This window comes from Carlito syrichta, unplaced genomic scaffold (genome assembly GCF_000164805.1).
Source record: "Carlito syrichta isolate Samal-C Ts95f unplaced genomic scaffold, Tarsius_syrichta-2.0.1 Scaffold309860, whole genome shotgun sequence".
NCBI lineage: Eukaryota > Metazoa > Chordata > Mammalia > Primates > Tarsiidae > Carlito > Carlito syrichta.
Window position 1 is genome coordinate 11140 of NW_007253956.1, and position 23913 is coordinate 35052.

Sequence of the window (23913 nt, forward strand, 5' to 3'; positions counted from 1 at the left end):
TGGTGTCCTGGGGGAGGAGTACAGCACCAATACGACAGAGTCTGGGCTTCAGGCGGCAACATTTTCAAGGGAAGAAGTGTGCGTGTGCTCCCAGGTTCACTGACGGTAATCATTCACTTTACCCAAGCCAGAAGCAGAGAGAATTCTAGGTCACTCACTTCCACAATCAGAAGTCGGTCCTTAGGCCTGTCTTGTTCCTCTACTGGATTATCATAATAACATCTTGATCCTGATCTTCCTACTTCTAATTCAAACAGTGAACTAAGACCAGACAGGGAGGCCCATACCTGTACTCCCAGCACTTTGAGAGGCTGAGGTGAGAGGATTGCTTGAACCAAGGAGTTTGAGAACAGCCTAGGTAAATCAAAAAAATTAGCCGGGCATGGTGGCACCTGCCTGTAGCCCCAGTTACTAGGGAGGCTGAGGCAGAAGGATCGCCTGAGTCCAGGTCAAGGCGGTAGTTAGCCATAATTGTGTTACTGCACTCCATCCCGGGCAACAGAGGGAGATCCTAACTTGAAAAGTAAAAAATAAAAATAAAAAGCTGCTAAACTACCCTCTAGATTTATATATTTATTTATAAGTGATTGACATGTTCTAGAGCTAATCCAATATTAGTAAAAATTAATTTTTATGTAGACAAAAATAAACCTGAGTTCTAATATTTTTTCCACCCTACTTGTAGACTGTTACACCTCAAACTACTTACAATACTGATATTTTAAAAATATAAGTCCAATTATATTGCTCTATTTTAAATTGCTACAGTGATTCCTCGATACTTTTAAGATTCATTTACTTGTTCAGCAAATATTTGTTAAATGATAAACTCTGTGCAAAGCAATGAGAATACAGAGAAAAACAATATCGGTATTTTAAAATATAGATCTGTTTACATTGCCCTATTTGAAATTACTAAAGCGGTTCCCCAATACTTTTAAGATTCATTTATTCATTTAGTAAATTAATCCCAGCACTTTGGGAGGTGGAGGTGAGAGGATTGCCTGAACCCAGGGGTTCAAGACCAGCCTGAGCAACTTGGTGAGACATCGTCTCTACAATATATATATAAAAAAATAAGCCAGGTGTGGTAGCGCATGCCTGTAGTTCCAGCTACTTGGAAGGCTGAGATGAAAGGATCAACTGAACCCAGCAGATCAAGGCTGTGGCAGCTGTGATCGTGCCATTGCACTCCAGTCTGAGCGACAGTGGGACTCCAACTCTAAATAAATAAATAAATACCCTGTACAAAACAATGGGAATACATAAACAATAAATGTTTTTTAAAAAATAAATCTGGCCAGGCTCGGTGGCTCAGCCTGTAATCCCGCGCCTTTGGGAGGCTGAGGTGAGTGGATTGCCTGAGCCCAAGTGGTTTCTCAATCCTTTTAAGATTCATTTACTCATTCAGCAAATATATGTTAAGTGGTAAACCCTGTGCAAAGTAATAAGGACACACAGCTAGCAAGTCAGTCCCTGTCCTAAGCAGTTTCTAGTCTATTGAGAGACAAAGAGAAGTAAAGTAAATGACACACAAGGTGCTGAGTGTGAAGGTGGCCTTAAGCATGGTGTGTTATGGGAGTGTATGCAAGAGGGCGTTACCTCAGACGCGGTGAGGGAAGGCGTCCTACAGGGAGTGACAAAAAGCTGGGCCTGAAAGACAATCAGGCAACAGCTAGGCAGGGAGAGTGGCCTATACAGATCATTCTAGGTCCAGGGACATGTGGAGGTACCTAGACTAGCTGGGGTGTGGAGTATGAAGGAGAAAACAGAGGTCATGGGACTGCAGAGATAAACCGAGGCAAGGTGAAAAAGGGGCTTGGTAAGAGTTCAACGTTATCCTGATAGCAAATGGGAGTCATTGAAGGGTTTGAATCAGAAGGAACTTAGTTGGTTTTTTGGGGGGTCTTGGGGGTCAAGACAGAAGGCCAAGAGGCTGCTAAAAGACAGCTACAAAGTCACCTAGTGGCAGTAGTGAGAAGCCTAGCATGGAGGGTGGAAGGGAGGCAGGGTGAAGGTGAGATTTCAGAGAGATTTAGAAAGGGTACCGAAGAGGAGTGATTATGAAATTCTGGCCATGCTTCTGGCTTGGGTTATGGCGTTAGGGATGGTATCAGTCACCAAGATAGATGGGTCTAGGGCTCAGAAGTGCTAGCCTGAAGACATAGAGTTTAGGAATCATCAGAATAGAAATAGATGGAGTCAGCCATGGAATGGAGAGTAGGAAGATCACCGAGGCCTGAACCTTGAAATATACCTGTGTTTGAAGAGCCAATCAAGGTTGAGGACGGTGTTGTGGAGATTAGGAACAAAGACTAAGGCAGGTTTACTTGTAAGGAAAAGGAAACAAACACAGAAGTTCATCACACAAGGGTAGAATCAAGATTTGCTACCTGATCAAGTGTTGCAGGAGGGGCCAGAAGGAGGGGAATGTGACTCTGGGGCTTTGGGGAGTTGGAAGATAGTGACAGGACTAACTTAGGATGGGGAAATGGGAAACAGGTCTTTGTAGGAAGATGCGTTCTACTTTGGACATGTTAGAGGTGGCTGTGAGAAATATAAGTGGAAACTCCATTATCCATTTAGAAGTGAAAGTGTGAAACTCAGCAGAAAAATCAGAAATAGAGACATAGATGTAAGGAGAATCAACCTAGAAGTAAGGGCTGAATACAACAAATTAGAAAGAACATGGACCATCAGCTCTTTGAGAGTAGCAGGCCCACGCTTGACTCTCTAGTGTCTACCATCTGCACTGCCAGGTACACTGTGGAAATGGTGCCTAACAACAGGACAATGGTCCAATGAATGACACATGAGGCCATCAGAGGGACGGGAAAAGAAGCAATGCATGGAGGTGATATCCGTAGACCACCAGCATCAGAATCATCAGAGGGCTCATTAGAGTGCAGATGCCTGGGCCAGATTCTGGACCTATGGAATCAGAACATCGGGACTGATGGCCTTGGGAACCTGCATTTTTGCCTCTCCTCCAAAAGCAATTCACAAGAACCATTGGAATGCAGTGAGTCATGGTGGCTCAGAAGCCAAGGGAAGTCAGTAGACTACTTTCTCAAGATGTTCGGAACTAAGGGAAACAGGAATAGGATGGAAGCCAAATAGGAGTCACAGGGTTGAATGAAAAACGGGCTCAAAGGAGGTTTTTGGGTTTTGTTTTTGCTTCAGTACTGGTCATATCTAGCAAAATTTGAGGATTAAAAAAATGAGTTAGATTGAAGATACAAGGGAAAGGAGGTATGCTAGTACTATTTTGTTCTCATGAGGACATCACTCTAGCAATTGTTCCTATTATCCCAGCATTATTGATCTTTCCCTCTCTACTAGATCATTCTCATGGCCACTAAAACATGCTGCTATTTTCTGCTATCTTAAAGTTAAATACTAGCCAGGTGCAGAGGCTCACGCCTGTAATCCCAACACTTTGGGAGGCAAAGGCAAGAGGATTACCTGAGTTCAGGGGTTCAAGACCAGCACGGGCAACTTGGTGAGACCGCGCCTCTACAATAAATAAATAAACAAAAATTAGCCAGGCGTGGTGGCATGCACCTGTGGATCTAGCTACTCGGAAAGCTGATGTGGAAAGATTGCCTGAGCCCAGCAGGTCAAGGCTGCAGTGGCCGTGAGCATGTCCCTGCACACCAGCCTGGGCGACAGAGTGAGACTCTGACTCAAAAAATAAAAAAATTAAATACCAGTAAGCCCTTATCCCCCTAGAGCTACCAAACCTTTTTTTTTTTTTTGCTCCTCTTTGTAACAAAATCCTCAAAACAGCTGTTTCTCCTTGCTGCCTCCAATTCCTCTCTTCCCATACTCTCTTGACCTCATTCCAAATGGGTTTTCATCACACACATCAACAAAACTGATCTTATCCAGGCCACAAATAACCTCTGTCTCCTTAAATCCATTGGTCAACTCTCAGACCTCACATAACTTAACAGAATCACTTGACATAGATCACGCCCTCATCCCAGAAATATATTCTTCACTTGATGTCCAGGAAATGAAATGGTAGTGGCTTTAAAATATGGCTGAAAATTCTTTTATACGCCTTCCATCAAGATGTAGAATCTACATCTGTTCCCCTTGAAAAAGGATGGGCCTGTGACTGCTTTGACCAATATGGTACAATGGAAATGATACTCAGTGACTTCCACAGGTAGGTCATAAAAGGCCAGTCCCCTAAGATCAGGTACAAGATGAGAATGTCCACTCTGCATGTGTCTGTTCAACATTATACTAGAAGTTCTAGTCAGGAAAATGAGGCAAGAAAAATAAATAAAAGCATTCAGATACGGAAAAAAAGGGTAAAATTACCTATGCTTACATATGACATGATCTTGCATGTAGAAAAGTCTAAGGAATCCACTAAAAGAAAACGATAAGAACTAATAAACAAGTTCTGCAAATTTGTAGAGTATAATAACAAAATACCAATTATAAAAATCAACTGTATTTCTATATACCGGCACTGAATAATTTGAAAATGAAATTACGAAAACAATTCTATTTATAATAGCATCAAAAATAAAATCCTTTGAAATCAATTTAATAAAACAATTACAAAACATATACTCTAAAGACTATGAAATGTTGAAATTAAAGAAGACTTAAGTACATCAAAAGACATCATATATTCATAGATCAGAAGACTTAATATTGTCAAGATAGCAATATTTCTTATATTGATCTAAAGACTCAGTACAGTTGCTATCAATATCTCAGCTGCCTTTATTTTTTTCCCAGAAATTGACAAGCTGAAATTGTAGTGTGAATCCTAAAATTTGTACTAGAATTCAAAGGACCCAGAATAACCAAAACAATCTTGAAAAAGAACAAACTTGGAGGACTTTTGCATGTCAACTTCAAAACTTACTACAAAGCTCCTACACAGAAGAAATTGTATTACTAGCATAAACATAGACATACAGATCAATGGAATAGAATTGAGAGTCCAAACATAAACCTTCAAATTTATATCAATTGATTTTCAACAAGGATGCCAAGAAAATTCAGAGAAGAAAGAATGGTTTTTCAACAGATAGTACTGGGACAACTGGATAGCTACATGCAGAACACACATTTCTAGCCACAACAAACAAGTCAAAGCCACAATTAGACCAGGTTCAGTGACTCACACCTGCAATCCTAGCATTTTGGAAGGCCAAGGTGGGAGGATAACATGAGCCTAGGAATTCAAGACCAGCCTAGGCCACATAACAAGACCCTATCTCTACAAAATTGTTTGTTTCTAGCACCAAATACAAAAATTAATTCAAAATTAATCATATACCTAAATGTAAGAGCTACAATTGTAAAATTCTTAGGAAAAAAATGTAAGTGCAAATTGTTGCGGCCTTGAGTTAGGCAAAGCCTTCATAAGTAACAAAACACACAACAGATAAGTTAGACTTCATCAAAATTAAAAACATTTGTGCTTCAAAGGACACTATCAGGAAAGTGAAGAATGGGAGAAAATATTTGTAAATCATATATCTAAAAGGAATTTGTATCTAGAAGTTATCAATCTTACAACTCAATAATAAAATGCTGAGTGACCCAATTTACAAATGGACTAAAGATCTAAATAGATATACAAATGATTAATAAGCACATGAAAGGGTCTCAAGCCAGGCAAAGTGGGGACAAAAGTGAGGCAGGCCCAAACTTTACCATACAATGTCCACTTATATACCTAATCCTGAATTGTACCCCACATCTTTAAAATAAAATATATATATTTTTTAAAAAGGCAAATCCCACTTCCAAGCCAACTGAAACAGTATCTCTGTAGGTAGGATTCAGATTAAAAAAAGCACAAGATGTTCAACATCATAACCACTAAGGAAAAGCAAGTCAAAGCCACAATTAGGCAGGGTGCAGTGACTCACACCTGCAATTCTAGCATTTTGGAAGGCCGAGGTAGGAGGATTGCTTGAGCTTAGGAATTCAAGACCAGCCTGGGCCACATAGCAAGACCCCATCTCTACAAAAAAATTTAAAAACCAGCTGGATGTGGTGGTGTGTGCCTATAGTCCTAGCTACTCGGGGGCCTGAGGAGGGAGGATCGCTTGAGCCTAGGGGTTCGAGGCTATAGTTAGCTATGATCACACCACTGCACTCTAGCCTGGACGACAGAGACAGATCCTGTCTCTAAGAATTAAAACAAAAAACAAAAAAAATACAATTATACCATAAAATGGTAGATGCCAGGGGCTTTCGGGAGGGAGAAAAGGGGAGTTGTTGCTTGATAGATATAAAATTTCAGTTTTGCAAGCTGAAAAAGTTCTGGAGATCTATTGCCCAAGAATGTGAATACATGTAACACTACTGAACTGCATACTTAAAGATGGCCAAAATGGTAAGTTGTGAGTGTGTGTGTTTACCACAACTTAAAAAAAAGCACACTCACTAGGATGGATGTAATGAAAAATATAAGTGGTAGTGCAGATGCAGAGACACTGGAACTTCCATGTATTGCTGGTACAGATTGTAAAATGGTGGAGCTGCTTTGGAAACAGTCAAAAAGTTCATCAAAAGGTTCAGTATAGAGTTGCCATGACCCAGGAATTCCACTCTAGGTATTAAAAAGGCCCGGAATAAGTCACTGTGGCATAAACATTATTTGAGCAGAAGGCATTTGCATTCCTGACTTATCTGCCTAAAAGCAAAGCCTCCCAAAAGAACTCAATTGTCATAAATCCCCTCCCTAGGAGCAACCAGCGATCTACTATTATCACTGTAGATGAGAACTCTCCACACCGTTCCTACATAGACATTTGTCACAAAAACCATCACATCTCCCATCTATTCTCCTAAGGACTCACTGAGCTTTCTTGAAAAGCACTGTTTTCCTAGAAGTGCCCTTTCCCTCCCTTCACCTATTAAAATTGTATACACGCCCCAAATTCTAACCATCACTTTGAGTCACATTTCTTTGTGCATGATTAAAATATGTCCTTTCTCTTGCTAAACTGTCCTCTGTCAACTTAATTTGCAGGCCTCTAATTGCTGAACCTAAAAAAGTAGAGAAAAAATTTTTTCTTCCCAACAGCATATACCCAAAAAAAATGAAAACACAGCTCTGGCCGGACATGGTGGCTCACACCTGTCATCCCAGCACTTTAGGAGGTGAAGGTAAGAGGATTGCCTGAGTGCAGGGGTTGGAGACCAGCCTGGGCAACATGGCAAGATAGCATCTCTACAATAAATCAGAAAATTACCTGGGCACAGTGACGTGCACCTGTAGTTCCAGCTACTTGGAAGGCTGAAGCAAAAGGATTGCGTGAGCCCAGCAGGTCAAGGCTCAGTGGCTGTGAACATGCCATCAGCCTGGGCGACAGAGTGTGACTGACAAAAAAATGAAAGAGAGAGAAATAGAGAGAGAAAAAGAGAGAGAGAACATATGCCTACATCAAAACCTGTACATTATTCACAAAAGCCAAAAAGTGGGAAAAGCCAAATGCCCATCAACTGCTGAATGGATAAACACAATGTATATCTATACAATGGAATATTATTTAGCAATAAAATAAATACGGTACTGTTTCATGCTATAACATGGACAGTATGCTAAGTGAAAGAAATCAGTCACAAAAACCACATATTGTACAATTCCACTTAGGATTCTACATTTGATTCCATCCCATGAGATGTCCAGAATATGCAAATCTAGAGAAAGAGCTATATATTATTGCTTGTCTAGGCTTGGGGGTAACTGCTAATAAGCACGACGTTTTTTTTTGAGGTAACTAAAATGTTCTAAAATTGATTGCAGTGATGATTGTAAAACTGAGTGCCCTAAAACTAATGAATGATATGCTTTGAATGGGAGAATTATATGGTATGTACATTATATCCCCACAAAGCTGTTTACCAAACAAAAAACGCCATGCAGCTTTTGCCTTGTTCACTACAAACACTTGTGGAGTCCTGAACCCCGTTTAAATCTGACTACCCTCAAGCCATCACAGGCTGTGATGAACCCTAAGCCACAAGGAGAGGTCACATGTTGTCCTGGCTCAGCTCAGCTTTTGGGGCATCACAGCCCAGGCACCAAATGCCTGAGAGAAGAAGCCTTCAGATTATTCTAGCCCCCAGACTTTTGGGGCACCCCCAGCCATCAAGTCTTCCTAACTAAGGTCCCAGACAAGCCTATCTGGGCTGTACCCTGTCCCAATACCTGAACCACAGAATCTATGAGCATAATAAAAGGGTGGTCTTTCAGCACTACTCTTGTTAGAAGCAATGGATCACTCTAAAAACCACTCTTCCGATTTTCCTTCCATCTTGCCATCTATTGGCTTCTCCCAACCTCCCTGAAAGTTCGAGCACTCCGCGTGTCACACTCCATGGACTGCTCCTCTTCCCAAGCTCCTTCACTTGGCGATCTCTGGCAGACTTCTGGCTTTGAGTACCATGCTGATGACTCCAAATTTATATCATCAGTCTGGACCTCTTTCCTGAATGCCAGCTGAATGTTTTTATCTGCTTATTTGATGTCTCTACTTGAATTTCCAACTGACATCTAAAACCAAAGAGAACCAAGATTGCTTTTATTCCTCCAAACTTGCTCTTTTTTCCCAGTCATCCCCATCTCAGTAAATGGCACTCCCAGACTTAAGGCCTCTTTGCCTAGACATGGCTCACTTCCTGGCCTCCTCCAGGACTCTACTAAAAATCCCAGAGAGGCCTTCGAGCGTGTTGCATTTGGAGTAGGAACCTGCACTCTACCCTTCCTGCTTCTGACCCATTCATCCTGGCTTTGATTTCCTCCACGTGATCAATTTATCATCTACTAATTGGTCTCTCTCCCAGAGTAGAAGCTTCATGAAAGCAACAGATTGTGTCTATTTTATTTACTGTTTATCCCCAATGACCAAACACAATGATTATTTGTTTAGTTATTGAATGAATACACAAATGAGTTCAGAGAGTCAAGCAGAGATGAGATCAAGAGCACAAGTAATGGTAGCCTCAAAAGGCGATATACCTCTTCTCTCAGGGAAGAGAGAAAAGAATGTCTACTGGCTTTGAACACTTAAGCAAAGTAATGGCTGTAAAACCTAGCACACAAAGGGCTTATGATGTGCTATCCCCAGGTCTAATCACTCTACACACATTGACCAGTGTGATCCTCTCAACTGCCTGTAGGTTCCATTATCACAATTTAATAGATGAGGAAACGGAAGCAGAATGAAGTTAAGTGACTTCTCCAAGGTGACGAACCATTAAGTGGCAGAACTGGAATAAATATCTGACTTCAGCGTCCATCATTATAAGCGCCACACCACACTACTTATCTGCTGAGAGTGATAAAACTGGTGGGATACAGAACTTGAGAAGAGCAGAAGAGGTTTGGAATTGCTACTGGGAGTTCAGCAGGGAATCCATCAGGAAGAAAATCGGATTGTTGAGCAGCACTGAAGGTCTGGACTCAGCTGAACCACATGGCTTTGTAGTGGACTCCATGAAGCCAGTGGACTCCAGGAAGAAAAGGTCACTGAAAGAGGAGGCAGCTATGCAGCTATACACCTATTAAGTCTGCTTAGCAGTAGCCCTAGTTCCAAAAGTTGCTACTTTCCCAAAGTCTGTAATATAATTTATATAATTCATCTATATAAACTAAATATTTTATCTCAGAGTTCACCAACATCAAATATAATTACAGATATGATCACAAAGTATCACTATTCAATTACTGGCAAATTCTGACACAAACCTCGAGGGGTCAGTGTGCTTGCTTTTACTTGAAGACCCACCAAATTCTTCTTAATTATTACCACCGAAGGCAGGAAAACCAATTACTCTAGCTGCAGCAAGAACTAAAGGCAAATCTTGTTAAGAATTACAAATATGGTGGGTGAATGAATAAACAAAATGTGACATTTACATACAATGAGATATTATTCGTCCTTAAAAGGAATGAAATTCTGATGCTGGCTACCACATGGATGAACTTTTAAAAAAAAATGCTAAGTGAAATAAGCCAGACCCAAAAGGACAGATATATAATTCCACTGATATGAAGTACCTAGAACAGTCAAACGCACAGAGACAGTAAAATGGTGGCTGCCAGAGGCTGGGGGCAAGGGGGATGAGGAGTTACTGTTTAATAGGCAGGGAGTTGCCCTGTGGAATAATGAAAATATTCTGGTGATGGATTCTGGTGAATGTGGCAAAAGAATGCAAAGGTACTTAATGTCACTGCATTTTAGACTCTAAAACAGTATAAATGATAAATTTTATGTAAATATATTTTACTATGCAAGGGGGGGGGGACACAAAAAACCCAGAATTTATTTATAAGAAATTGTGCGTCTATTCTTATATGTTTAAACTCCAATCACCTTCAAAGTACTGTCCGTTTGAGGTCGTGCACCTATTGAGACATTTTTCCACTGCTCCAGTTTCTGAACTCGTTAGTTTTGATGTCTTTTAGTGCTTCTGCCTTTTTTGTTTCATCTCTTTCATATGAGCAAAACTTTTCCCTTCGAGGACATGTTTCATCCAGGGAAACAAAAAAAGTCACTGGTGTGAGATGGGGTGGACAGGGAGGGTGGGGTATGGGAGTCATGCCATTTTTGTGGGCAGATTCGTTGTCATGGTGGAGGAACCAATCTATCACTTGTTTGCCACAAAAAAATTCACTAAAGCTGAACGCAGCCTCTCACAACAATGCTAGCTGGGACACTTATGCCAATGGGTTCCTAGAACACTCACCTAGCAGGGAAGCTAGTACTAAAAGGGGCCTGTGCTCCAAAAGATAATTCTGGTATTTTGGGGTCCCCCTCATAAAAAAAGTTATGAAAAATGGAATAAAATTGCAGGGTTGATGGATTCTAACTCCAATGAGAAGCCAACTATATGTCTAGGACAGTCTAGGTACAAACAGATCTATAAAGGGAGGCAGAACAGCTAGGATGAACCGAATGACTGAGTATTCCCCAATTTGCATGACAAAGAGAGTTTTCAAGATTAATTGTTGTACTGCTAGTTAACTGCAACAGGGACTGCAGCTTTTGACTACCCTGTTTCCAGTGGCAAGGTTGAACACAGTCTTAGGAACATCCAAAGGTGGGGGATGTTTCCAATGCTTCTGTCCGGAACTAATACTTGAGGAGTCTTGCCTGATTCTTTGCAGCCCAGACTCTCAAAAAGTATCTGGCCCCTAGAAAGTATTTATTACATAGCTAGTGAATGTAGATGAAAGTCTGATTTGGTTTATAAAATAGAGACCAGATTCTATAATGTCTTCTGGAGAGTGCTATATCTGCATGCAATGAAATATTATTTAAAAACCCTGATATGAGGTAAGGCATTATTCTTAATACAAACAGGACCAAAGAAAAGCTTGAAAATCTCCCTGAATGTCAGTTTATTTGCCATGACCTGCTTTCTTGGTGAGTTGAAGATCATTTTCACTAAAGACATGGAAAGCTCTGATTTACCTTTTTCTTCTTAGTTGTCTTAGCAAGAGTGGGGATGGGGCCTTTTTGCCTACTAAGCTGCTCAATTCTTACAAGAATATAACAACAAATGAACAAAGTAATTTACTATTCAGAAGGATATTGGGTTTATTTGGAATAAAAATACACTAGAAAAAAATAGTTATTTGTTTCTTTTAGTGATTCTTCTAGTTCCAAAACCCCTATCAGTTTTGGATAGATTTGCTGTGCAGGAGGGAATCTAAGGTAAGGCATTAAGGGTCTCACAGACCTTCCCTGTAGATCACATTGTGCTAATGTAATCACATTTAACATCGATTTAATACACTGAATTATCCAAACATTTTTCTATCCAAGTTTTACACATCTGCCGCTAAAGATGAATATCGTTGTAACTGACGACATACTGAGACTAGTCAGGAAACTGCACTGTGTTGAACATGCATCCATCGAAATGTATCTTACAATTATGATTTAAGAACCTATATTTAAAATTTAAGACTTGTGTTTATGTAACTTTGATGATAAGGGAAATTAGAAACCAAAACAATGGATGTTTATAAAAACTCTATTTCAGGAAAGGATTTAAATAGGATGCCCTTTCCAACTTCTTTATAAACTGAGGAACATAACAATTACTTTGAGAAGAATTAAGGTTTTTCCTAGTCGCACTCTAAATCACACCAAAGGAAAAAAATATGGAATTGTGAGATGCTTCCTCAAATTTTAGATGGATTACCTTTCAGAATAATTTCTCTGATCAGCATTATGAGAAATCTGGCTGAGAAAAGGCCATTTACCTTCTTCTCAAGAGCTGAATGAAGTTTATGCATAACACAGATGGTGTTCCAGCATTCACTATACTAAACAAAAAGGAGTGACCGTCATCATCCCCCTCCCACACAGACATGAGTTGAAGTAGAACTTTCACTGATGGTCGAGACTGTCAATTCGTTGTTGTGATTAATTCTAAGAACATAATTTTCTGCATCATTAGGAGAAAGTGTACTTTCATTGGTAATAACATCCTCAAAGAGTTTACGGTTTGTCTTTGTCTTGCTCTTTTTGACCACAAAGGGCAAAAGATTCCTGAACAAACTGCCTGCACATTGGGCACTGCCGGAAATACCTCACGCAGCCGTCGCACAAGCATGCGTGTCTGCAGGGCAGGAGCGCCCAGTTCACGCTCCCATTCTGGCAGACAACGCAGTCCTTGCTGGTCCCCTCTGACGGCTCCACTTCGCTTTCAGAGAGCCCAGCCTTTGCCAGCAGACTTCTGTCCATGTTTTGCTCTTCTGGGGAGGAGTTGCCAGTGGGAGTGGAATTATTATTTGCAGACATGAAAAGTTGCTAGAAAAATCAAATAAATAAGTTTCAAGATTATTATAAATCATAATTACTCTTTAAAGCTGGAGATCATAAGAGCTGCTCAAAATTTATGAGGAAATCCAACTCCAAATAATTAACTTCCATAATCATTAGCTGAAAAATAGAATGATCTCTCCGAAAGTGACCATTCTTTGACACTCTGTAAACAAAAGAAACAAAGATACGACTATAGAGTATAACTTACCTTAAGATCGTGAAATTGGCCTTGAGCCAAGAGTAAATACTGATACAATATTCTGCAGGAAAGTGTGTAAGTCTTATCAGGAATATGAATTACTGATACCATGGAAATCTAAAAGAAAAATTGAATACTGGTCAGTACTTAACCTCCTTATGTTATTTCACAAGTATGTGAAAAATTCTTCTCAAAAAGAAGAGGTTGATCAATTAGAAAATTTACATTAATCTGCATAAATCAAAGTCAGTGCAGAGGAACTGGTTACTGACATATTTGGGGCAAATTTAATGTGATCACAATAAAAATACCAATGAATAATACTGAGTGATCTCTCACAGAAACAAAGATCTGAGTATCACATGTTCTCACTCATAAGAGGACCTTAAACATCTATCGTAATACTATAAGAAAAGGATTGACAGTGGCGGGAAACTATGGGGGGGCGGGGAGGGGAAGGGAGGTGGGATTAACAGTAGTCAATATCTGTCTGGGGATGGGGGGACACCCCTTATCAACAGGGGTGCCTGAATGATGCATATTTGTATACCTAACCCTTAACTGTACCCCACAATTTTAAAATGAAAAGTGTTTAAAAAAAAATACCAATGAGCTTTTTTAAGAGCTATATGCATTGACTCTAAAATTCTCATATGAAAAAATAAACATAAGAATAGCTAGGGAAAGACGGAAAAGAGAGCTATAAGAGAGACTAGCCCAGATAAATATTAAAACATAATACAAAGTCTCTAAAATTAAAACAGTGTGGTACTGGCACATGATGAAATCAGATAAACAAACAGCCCAGAAACAGACCTCATTATGTATAAAATATGACAAAGGCATCACCTCAAATCACTGGACAAAGAGTCTTCTTTATAAACAGTACTGGGACAACTGAGTAGCATTCTATTCCACACAACCCCGACAATATTAAGATATATATGTATAGGTTATTCAGCACAAGCTTCCTTGCTCCTGTGGAAGACTAGAAACTGTGTGAATATCCCCAAGCACAGGAGATTGGTTCAGTGACTATGGTACCCCTCCAACACACACGTGCACACACACAACTGTCTCTACAAACTGATCTGGAGTGACTTCCAGGAGATATTACAAAGTAAAAAAAAGCAAAGTACAAAAGCACATATATAGCATAGACAGTGTGATACCTTTTGTTTAGGAAAAAGGAGAAAAGAAGAAATGTGAGCGGGATAAACCAGAAAACAATAAATTTGGTTATCTACAAGGATGAGGTATGTGAGAAGAGAGTGGAAGAGATATTAAAGAGAACAGCATCTGAGTACATCTCTTTACATGGTTTTCTGACTTTTGAGAGAACAAATCCAAGTAATTTATAGACACAGTTTGACTAGAAACCCTTGTCTTGACAGGAAGCTGGGAGAGGACAATTTGAGCACCAAAATAATTAAATTCAATAATGAATTATAAGCTACTGGGGAAAAAAATTCACAAGGTCATAGAGATGACAGATAAACAAACCAATGGCAGAGAAATGCCTGTTTGCTTTTAAAATAAAATTACCAATGTCATTCTTCACAAAATTAGAAAAATAAAATAAAAATTTAAAAAGAGCCTGAATACTCAAAGCAATCCTAAGTGAAAACAATAAAGCTGCAAGTATCATATTGTCTGACTTCAAATTATACTACAAGGCCATGGTAACCAAAACAGCATGGTACTGCTATAAAAACAGAAATGTAGAACAATGGAATGGAATAGAGAACTCAGAAATAAAGCCTTCTACTTACAACCAATTGACTTTTGACAAAGTCCACAAAGTCCATACACTGGTGACTGGACACCCTGTTCAGTAGATGATGCTGGGAAAACTGAAGTCAGGGGAATGAAACTGTACCCTATCTCTCACTGTATGCAAACATTAACTCAACGTAATACTATAAGAAAATGACTGACGGTACTGGGAAACTATGGGGGGGGGGATGGGATTAACAGTAGCAAATATCTGTCTGGGGAAGGGGAAACACCTCTTATCAACAGGGTGCCTGAATGAAACGTAATTGTACACCTAACCCTTAACTGTACCCCACAAAACCATAATAAAAAATATTGATTAAAAAAATTAAAAAAATAAAACATTTTTTATTGTGCATATTTAACGTGTGCAACAAGACATTCTGACACACATTTCCATAGAAAAATGGTTACAAGAGTCAAGAAAATCAACATATCCATCATCTCACATGGCTACCCCACATTTTTGCATGCGGCAAGAGAGCACCTAAAATCGACTCTGCAAAATTCCCTAACACCATGCATGCTTCATTATTAACCACAGCACTCATGCTGCACATGAGCTCTCTAGACCAATGTTCATCTTCCACAGCTCCAACTTTGACTCCTTTGACCTTCATGTCCCCATTTCCTTCCTCACTATTCCCCATGACTTGGACAAACCAAGCTGACTTCGGCTCACCAGAACTTCAGTTTGATGATAATAAAAAACCAAAAAGCTAGAAAGCTTAACTGCAAATAAGCAGGGTCTAGATTCCCCAATAAGAGTCTGCACCTTCCAAAGCTCAATGTACACTTGCTTTAGGGAGATATTCCTGTTTAAAAAAAGGCTGAGACAAGCCCTGTTCCATCTCTTACTGCCTGAATGACCGAGATTTTTCTAGACTCTGCTTCAGCCTGTTTAAGGAAGATATCTGCCTTGTCATAATGCACTAAGTTGCTGGAAGGAAAAATAGTTACATTAGTGATTTATGAAATAATTATATTAGTGAATATACTGTGTAAATTATAAAGTATAAAATGATACTATACTTTCATTAATGAATATATCTACATCAAGCACTTCAGAAAAGTAGTAAATTGTGTATAAGGGCATTTCTACTATGATGATTTCACCAAAAGTTTATTTCATGTGTATGTTTCAACCATACTCATAGGATTGTCAAACTCTAAGATGGTGTTTGTTTGTTTGTTTGTTTTTTGAGTCGGAGTCTCACTCTGTTGCCCAGGCTGGAGTACAGTGGCACGCTGCTCACGGCCAACGCAGCCTCGATCTGCTGGGCTCAGAAGATCTTCCCACCTCAGCTTTCCAAGCAGCTGGAACTACAGGCGCACACCACCACACCCGGCTAATTTTTTTATTTATTACAGAGGTGAGGTTTCGCCACATTGCCCAGGCTGGTCTCATACCCCTGGACTCAGGCAATCCTCTCACCTCGGCCTCCCAAAATGCTGGAATTACAGGCTTGACCCACCACGCCAGGCGCTTTAATCTCCTAACAGGAATAAACTGCCAGACTAAAGAAGTAACTAGCACATAATGAGAAAAGGAGATGACTGTAGTTACTGAGCATTCAGGGTCTAGCTATAAAAGACACAGGTGCAGCAGGGGCTCTGATGGAAACAAGGTGACTGCAAGCGATGCAGAAAGGGAGCAAACACTTCCTTCAAACTAAGTACTTTCAAGCATTACTTTGCTTACTTACTCAGTGCTAAAAATGTCAAGAGTAAACATGTTCCCCAACAGACTTTTTCCATATAGCAAACAATGGAATATGAAATGATGAAATTGATTTAATTCAATCACAATATATCTTTTATTTTCCAAATAAAGTCATGTTCTTGTGATTTATAAGGCAAAAAATAAGAAAATAATTTTTCTATTACTTACAATATCATAAATTTCTCGGTCTTCCTCATCAGATAAGGTCAACAGAGCTACCAATGGATAGCGGGATCTCGGCACTGTACCAAAGTCTTCAATTTTAGTATCGCTTGGTAACTGGCAATATATTTCTTCTTTGTTATCCTTTTTAATACTTTTTGAAAACGTAAAGGTAAATTGCCACTATAACCAAAAGAATAAAAATGTGCCAAAAATGATCAGTGACTTAGCAATACTCTAATTTATCCCCAAAAAAGTCTAATGTTCGTGCGCTAATGGATATATCAGATAAAAGGATACAAATACTGTTCCTGGTAGAGATATTCACTATACAGAGCATCTTCTAATGCCTGGGGAGTGCTTAGTCTGAAGCAATAAACGTGCTTCTGCAGAGCTTCATATAATTTTTGAACACTGCATCCCCAGTAGCATGTAAGCAGGCTATTTTCAAGGCAATCTGTTGTCAAGGTTATGCCAGCTGCAAAACACAAAGGAGAATGAGAATGAAAATTACCTAATGTAACGTCTAATACAACTACACAGGGTAGGTAAAAAAAGCTTCCCTTTGGATGCTGGCCAGGCTGATGGCAGTTAAAAGAGCGCCCATAAATGAAGACTCTGGCTTCTGTTAGCAAGAGATATAAAAACTTCAATGTCTCATAACTGTTGAGAGCTATCAATAAACTCTTTATTACTATTTATACATTTAAGCTCGGAAATTACCAATTTAATTTTCTTTCTGGTTACTCTAAGACTTTATCCATATACATGTTAAAAACTAAAATACAGTTCCCTATTGGTAACCTACCACTCACACAGAGTATATAATCCTAACTACAAGAAGCAGTATAGTAGAATAGAATTGTCCCCAAAAAATGGATACACACAACCATGGAGTCCACATATTAAAGAAGTTGAGCTGTACTCATATTATTGTATACATTGGCAGCACTAACATACAGTCTTGTCACAGAGTTAATGTTTCCTGTAATATGCAAATATCCTGAGGAAAGCATGGGGATTCCAAAACATGAAGGGTTTAGTAGCAATATCCTCATCATTTGTTTGCTTTCAAGATAAGAAAATACGTTACAATTTGAGTAGACCTGATTAAATGGATATATAAATTATAAGTCAACATAAAATGATATAGCTTTAGTATTTAACACTTACATAGATAGAACTGACTATGTGCCACCTATGTCATTTTTTTTCTCTTTGCGAGTGGCATTTGTAGCAACACCACATTCAAGGGTGGCAACGTCCAGCATCTCATCCTGCTGGCAGGGCAAACTGCAGTATTTAGTACTCCCTGGCACTGCCGTACTGATGAGACCAAAGGGCCCAGTTTTGGTCTCCGATTCTGAACAGCCTTGGTCTCTGATTCTGACTCTCCAAACTACCAGCAGTTCTGTAAGCTACCCAATATCCTTTCACTGGCATTGTTTCTGCTGTTTGCTAATAGAAATCTGACTGACATATTACCTATTGAAAAAAATAAAGTGAGTATGTATTGAAAGGAGATATACAAACACAAGCAGAGGCTCGACAAGACACCAACACCAATTGAGGTTTTCTTTTTACTTTGCAGAATTTAGCGGTATGTGTGTACACAGAGTCTGAGCTTCTGAGTATGCACAGTAACAGAAATACAGGGCCAATTCTAATCATACTTAAACAAAAATTATAATTGGTAGGAACCTTGCATAGATAATTGTGGCAGAATTTGATTTCAAATTTGTATATGATTCCAATCATCAGGCATTAATTCAAGAATGGAAAATTCCATTGTCTATTAAATAGCTGAAGAAAAACATTCCATTCACATATATTCAAATCAACATATATATGTGTATATACCTACACACATAAAATCACACACATTTTTCCTATGTCACTACAGAACAGCACAAAATGAGGCAGGGTAAAAACAAGGTTGAGGTAGGTAGAAAAGAAAAAAATAGAAATAGCATATTAAAAAGGTAGAAATAGAAAAAAAATTATTACTTATTATTACATTTCTGGCAAAAATGTGAAAAGATATAAGGCTATTCATTGTAACACTAGTTATCATAGCAAAATGCTGGAATCAACCCAGATGTTCATCAACAGGGACGAAATGAATAAAGTATGGTACTCGACTATAAAGTGCTAAGCAGCTATTAAAAATGAATTGAGGCATATCAAGCTATCTGCATGTACTATTATGAAATGATCTTCAGAATATATTGTTAAATGAAAAAAGCAAGATAGAGAAAAGTGCATATATATGCTACTATTTACCTCACAAAAGAGGATATCTCTCTATTTGTTTCTTTACTTAAAAAAGAACAGTAAGCTGGGCTCGGTGGCTCAGCCTGTAATCCCGTGCTTTGGGAGGCCAAGGTGAGTGGATTGCCTGAGCCTGCGGGTTTGAGACCTGCTTGGGCAACCTGGCGAGACCTCATCTCTACAATATATCAAAAAATTAGCTGGGCGTGGTAGCACGCGCCTGTAGTTCCAGCTACTTGGAAGGCTGAGGCAGAAGGATCGCCAGAGCCCAGCAGGTCGAGGCTGCAGTGGCCGAGAGCAGCCACTGCACTCCAGTCTGGGGGACAGAGTGAGACTCCAACTCAAAAAAAAAAAAAAAAAAAAAACAACAGAAGGCAAAAAAAGAAAAAGAAATAAATACTCATGGCTTACAGGACATATAAAACTACCCAGTTTATGTGATTCAGAGCTGCATAAAAGGTTTGTTTACAGACTTTGTAACTTATAATTGGACATTAATCAGGCTTTAAAATTATGTCTCTAATATTAACGATAGATGTTAACTGAGTGTTATGGTGCACACATGTGGTCCCAGCTGCACAGGAGGCTGAGGCAGGAGTATTGCTTGAGCCCAGGAGTTCAAGGCTACAGTGACTATGATCACTTCAGCCTGAGTGACAGAGCAAGACCCCTATCTCTTCCAAAAAACAAAAGAAAAAAAAATCAGCCAGGCCATGAGAATTCAGCCTGTTATTTTAGGTCCATGGGAGGCCCAGGCAGGCAGGATGGTTGAACCCCAGAAGTTGGGGCCCAGCTGGGACAACATACAAAAACCCCGTTTTTACACACACACACACACACACACACACACACACACACACACACACAGAGCCCAGTGTGGTGATGTGCTCCGGTAGTCTCCACTACTTAGAATGCTAAGGCAAAAGGATCACCTGAGCCAAGGTGGTTGAGGCTACCGTGAGAAGTGATCATTGTGATCACTCCAGCCTGGGCAAGAGAATGAGACCCCTGACAGATAATTTAAAAAAGAAAGAAATACAGAATCTCATACCTGTAATTTCAGAGCTTTGGAAGGCTGAGGTGGGTAGAATGCTTGAGCCCAGGAGTTCGAGACCAGCCTGGGCAATATAGCAAGACTCTGTCTCTACAAAAAAAAAAAAAAAAAATTTAAAATTAGCCAGGTGTGGTGGTACATGTCTTTAGTCCCAGCTATGAGAGGCTGAGATGGAAGATCACCTGAGTCCAGGAGGTTGAGACTGTAGTGAGCCATGACTGCCATTGCATTCCAGCCTGAGTAACAGAGTGAGACACTGACTCAAAAAAATTTTAAAAAAGAAAAAAAGAAAAAAAAAAAGAACGACAGAATCTATATAACTCTACTCTCCACAATCTCACAATCTTTCATAAACTTGCCCATTACATAAACTGAGAAGACAATGTACCAACTATCAGATGATAGTTCAAGTACTTCTATGCACTATCCTCCCTTGACTTTTTCCCATTTCTTTTATAAAGAGTTTTCATTTTTATACTTTCTCATCTTCTAAAAATCACTGCACACATAAAACCATCTCAGATTAATAGCATTAACAGGATTGGGGATAGCTGTAAACCAGAAAATTCAAAATCAAAATTAAGTGACGCAGCATGGATGTGACTCCTGTCCCAGACGAGCTGCAACAGGCCAAGAAAGCAGAGTGTAAGACAGCCTTGCAAAAGTGGGAAAAATAAGGACTGGAGTCAAATGTGTTGATTTACTAAGAAAAGAGAAACAATGGGGCAGAAAAGCACAAGCCTGCTTGAAGAAGCCCTGTGAGAGTACAAAGAGAGCACTCGTGAGGAAAATAAAGCCAGACTTTTGGGAGACGAACAAAACCCCTTGCTTTATGTCAGCTCTTATCAGGGAGAATAAGCTAAAACTTAAGGAAGCTGTTTACAAAAGGGCAGCAGAATTCCTGAACCCAATTAATTCAACTTGTCTCCTGTACACTGAGTAACTACTTTCAATTTTGTTACAGCCTCTATACTGGGGACATGGAAATACAAATTCAAATAGAATATCATTACATAACAATAAACAATCCCAACAACCCACCCTTAGTAAACTGAACTCAATGACAAAGTTTAAAACTGAGTCCCCGGTTTACTTTCAAGTTAAACCAGGTCTCCAGATGTTCCTCCTTCCTACCCTCTATATGTCAGGGACTTTGGGTATGTTGGTTATAAAAATCCTGGATTGGCAGGGCTTGGTGGCTCAGGCTATAATCCCAGCACTTCAGGAGGCTGAGGTGAGTGGATTGCCTGAGCCCACGGCTTTGAGATCAATCTAGGCAACTTGGCGAGACCTCGTCGATATAAAAAAAAAAAAAAAATTAGCTGGCATGGAAGCACATGCCTGTAGTTCTGGCTACTTAGAAGACTGAGGTGGAAGGAAGGCCAGAGTCCAGCAGGTCAACGCTGGGGTGGCTGTTAGCATGCCAATGCACTCTAGCCTGAGCAACAGAGTGCGACTCCAACTCAAAAAAAAAAAAAAAAAAAATCCTGAATTTTTGAACTATCTACACAACAAACAAAATAGTCTTTTATTTGCTATTTATTTATTTACTATTTATTTATGTATTTGGAGTCTCACTCTGTTACCCTGGCAGGAGTGCAGTGGCACGCTCATGGCCACTGCAGCCTCAACCTGCTGGGCTCAGATGATCCTTCTGCTGCAGTCTTCCAGTACAGATTCTTTTGCACTCCAGCCTGGGCAACAGAGTGAAATACCAACTCTAAAAAAATTTAAAAGTCACAAATATTGTCACAATATTATTGATTTTATTTTATTTATTTATTTATTTATTTTGAGTTGGGGGTCTCCCTCTGTCACCCAGGCTGGAGTGCAGTGGAATGATCACGACGATCACGGTTCACAGCAGCCTCAAACTCCTGGGATCAGACAATCCTCCTGCCTCAGTCTTTCATGTAGCTGGGACTACAGGCATGTGCCACTATGCCTAGCTAATTTTTTTTTTTTTTTTGTAGAGATGAGGTTTTACTATGTTGCCCAGGCTGGTCTTGAACTCCTGGCCTCAAGCAATCTGCCCACCTTGGCCTCCCATGGTGCTGAGATTACAGGTGTGAGCCACCATGCGAACCCACAATATTATTTCAATGGTCTGTGTAGACATCTTCAATAATACTCACCTTTCCAGTTCAAACAAATGAATTTTACTCTGCTGAGTGTAACTCCTATCAAAATCCTTCTCCTTATTTGCCCAAAGAAGACAGGTAATGAATGATACGCACTGGTATTTTAAAAATTAAAACATTTCCAGAATCATGCTGTAAGTCCAAACATTGAAGTGTTTTATGACTTGAGTAATGCTACTACTGGTCAGGGCCCAACTGCAGGCACAGCTGCCAGGTTTACTCACTGGCTAGTTTTTCACTTGCTTCAAACATTTGCAGGCCTAGCTCTATTCGTGACTTTTGCTGCCTGAAAGGGTCTGCTCACCATTTCTAGCTCACAGGTGCCCTATGTCTTCCTACCAACGCATCGGCTCTTTGTTACCTTTCAGCATCTTTCTGGGTTTGTGGAACTGCACAGCATGAAAGATGGTCTTGAGTAGGCAGGATGGCATGCCTGCTCAGGAGCTAGTTGAGACACTGGGGCAGGCTCATGTCCACGGCCAAGAGGTGCCAGGTCCCTGATTCGCCATTATTCTGTACACTTTATTCAGGCATGCACAACCGGCCATCTTTTTTTTTGAGTTGGAGTCTCACTTTGTCACCCAGGCTGGAGTACAGTGGCACGCTCACGGCCACTGAGCCGCAGCCTTGACCTGCTGGGCTCAGGTGATCCTTCCACCTCAGCCTTCCAATCTTCTAAACAAATTAGTTTTCTCTGTGTCATATCTTAGCATTTGGTTTTCCCAAGTGAAAAATATCAGAATGAACCCTTATCCACTATTGAGGGGAGAAAGGTCCTTGTTTCCATTAATTCAATTCAAAGGATAATAGCATTTGCAGCTAAGGACAAAGAATAAAATATGCTGTCTTTTTTCCTTGTAAATAAAGATTTACTTAAGGCTGATGATTAACATTGACTAAGTAAACCGATTTCTGACAAGTGATTGGATTCTGGAAGTTAGAGACAGGAAGAACAAATAGACAAGAATGGCCCACAGAAGCAGGATGTCCAGAAGGAAGGACTGATCAGCTCTGTTGAGCACTGCAGAGAGAGCCTTAAGTCAAGCCTGGAAAGCTCCCACTAAATCCGATGCATGCTGGGTGTCAAAGGTGCAGGGCAGAGAGGTAATTGGTGACCTTGGAGAAAGCCACTTCAGTAGAGGGTACAGGGAAAAGTTAGACTGCCCTGCACCAAGGGACAAAGGGAATGAGGCTAAGAGTAGAAGGCAAGTGCAGACAGCTTTTAAGAAGCTGGCTGGGAAGAGAAATGAGCACTAGGGAAGTACCTAGAATAAGATGAAAAGTAGAGAAAGCTTTGATTTGATTGTTTTATTTAAGAAAACTGAAATGCGAGCAAGTATAACAGGTGACAGGGTCTCAGCCCAGAAATCTCTGAAGAGTGTAGACCTGTGTTTCGAACTGCTGACTCCATCTCTCTACTTAACTGTCACCAAAGCATTTCCAAGTCTGGAAGTTCAAAACTGCACTCACTGCCTTTCTTCTGAAACCTGCTATTCCTCCTGTGCTCCTTATTTCAGTACCAGGATCTGGCTGTGGAGGACCCAAGCAAAGAATTGAGTCTTTCCTGACTCTTCTCTCTTACCTGTCCCACCCTGTGTTTTATCCATGACAAACTATCTATTGTTTCTCTAACTTATCACTTGTTCCTCACCTATCTCAGTGGTTTGTTTTGCTTCTCCCTTTATCTAGAATTTTTCCCAAAGCCAAGAAGTAAACACCTACTAATCTTTCAAGACTCTGCTAAAAAAAATAAGGAAGGA

General features: G+C 39.9%; 1 protein-coding gene across 1 annotated transcript in view; it reads right to left on the minus strand.

The window, feature by feature from the left end:
* Window positions 1-11563: 11563 nt before the first annotated feature.
* CGRRF1 (cell growth regulator with ring finger domain 1) overlaps window positions 11564-23913 on the minus strand; it is a 21042-nt gene continuing 8692 nt past the window's right edge. Inside the window, exons 3-6 of the mRNA XM_008068095.2 lie at window positions 16988-17165; window positions 16694-16841; window positions 13036-13143; window positions 11564-12812 (exon numbers count right to left, since the gene is read on the minus strand). Coding sequence (XP_008066286.1) covers window positions 12501-12812; window positions 13036-13143; window positions 16694-16841; window positions 16988-17165 — 746 coding nt within the window. The 3' untranslated portion in view covers window positions 11564-12500. The remainder of the gene's footprint in view (window positions 12813-13035; window positions 13144-16693; window positions 16842-16987; window positions 17166-23913) is intronic.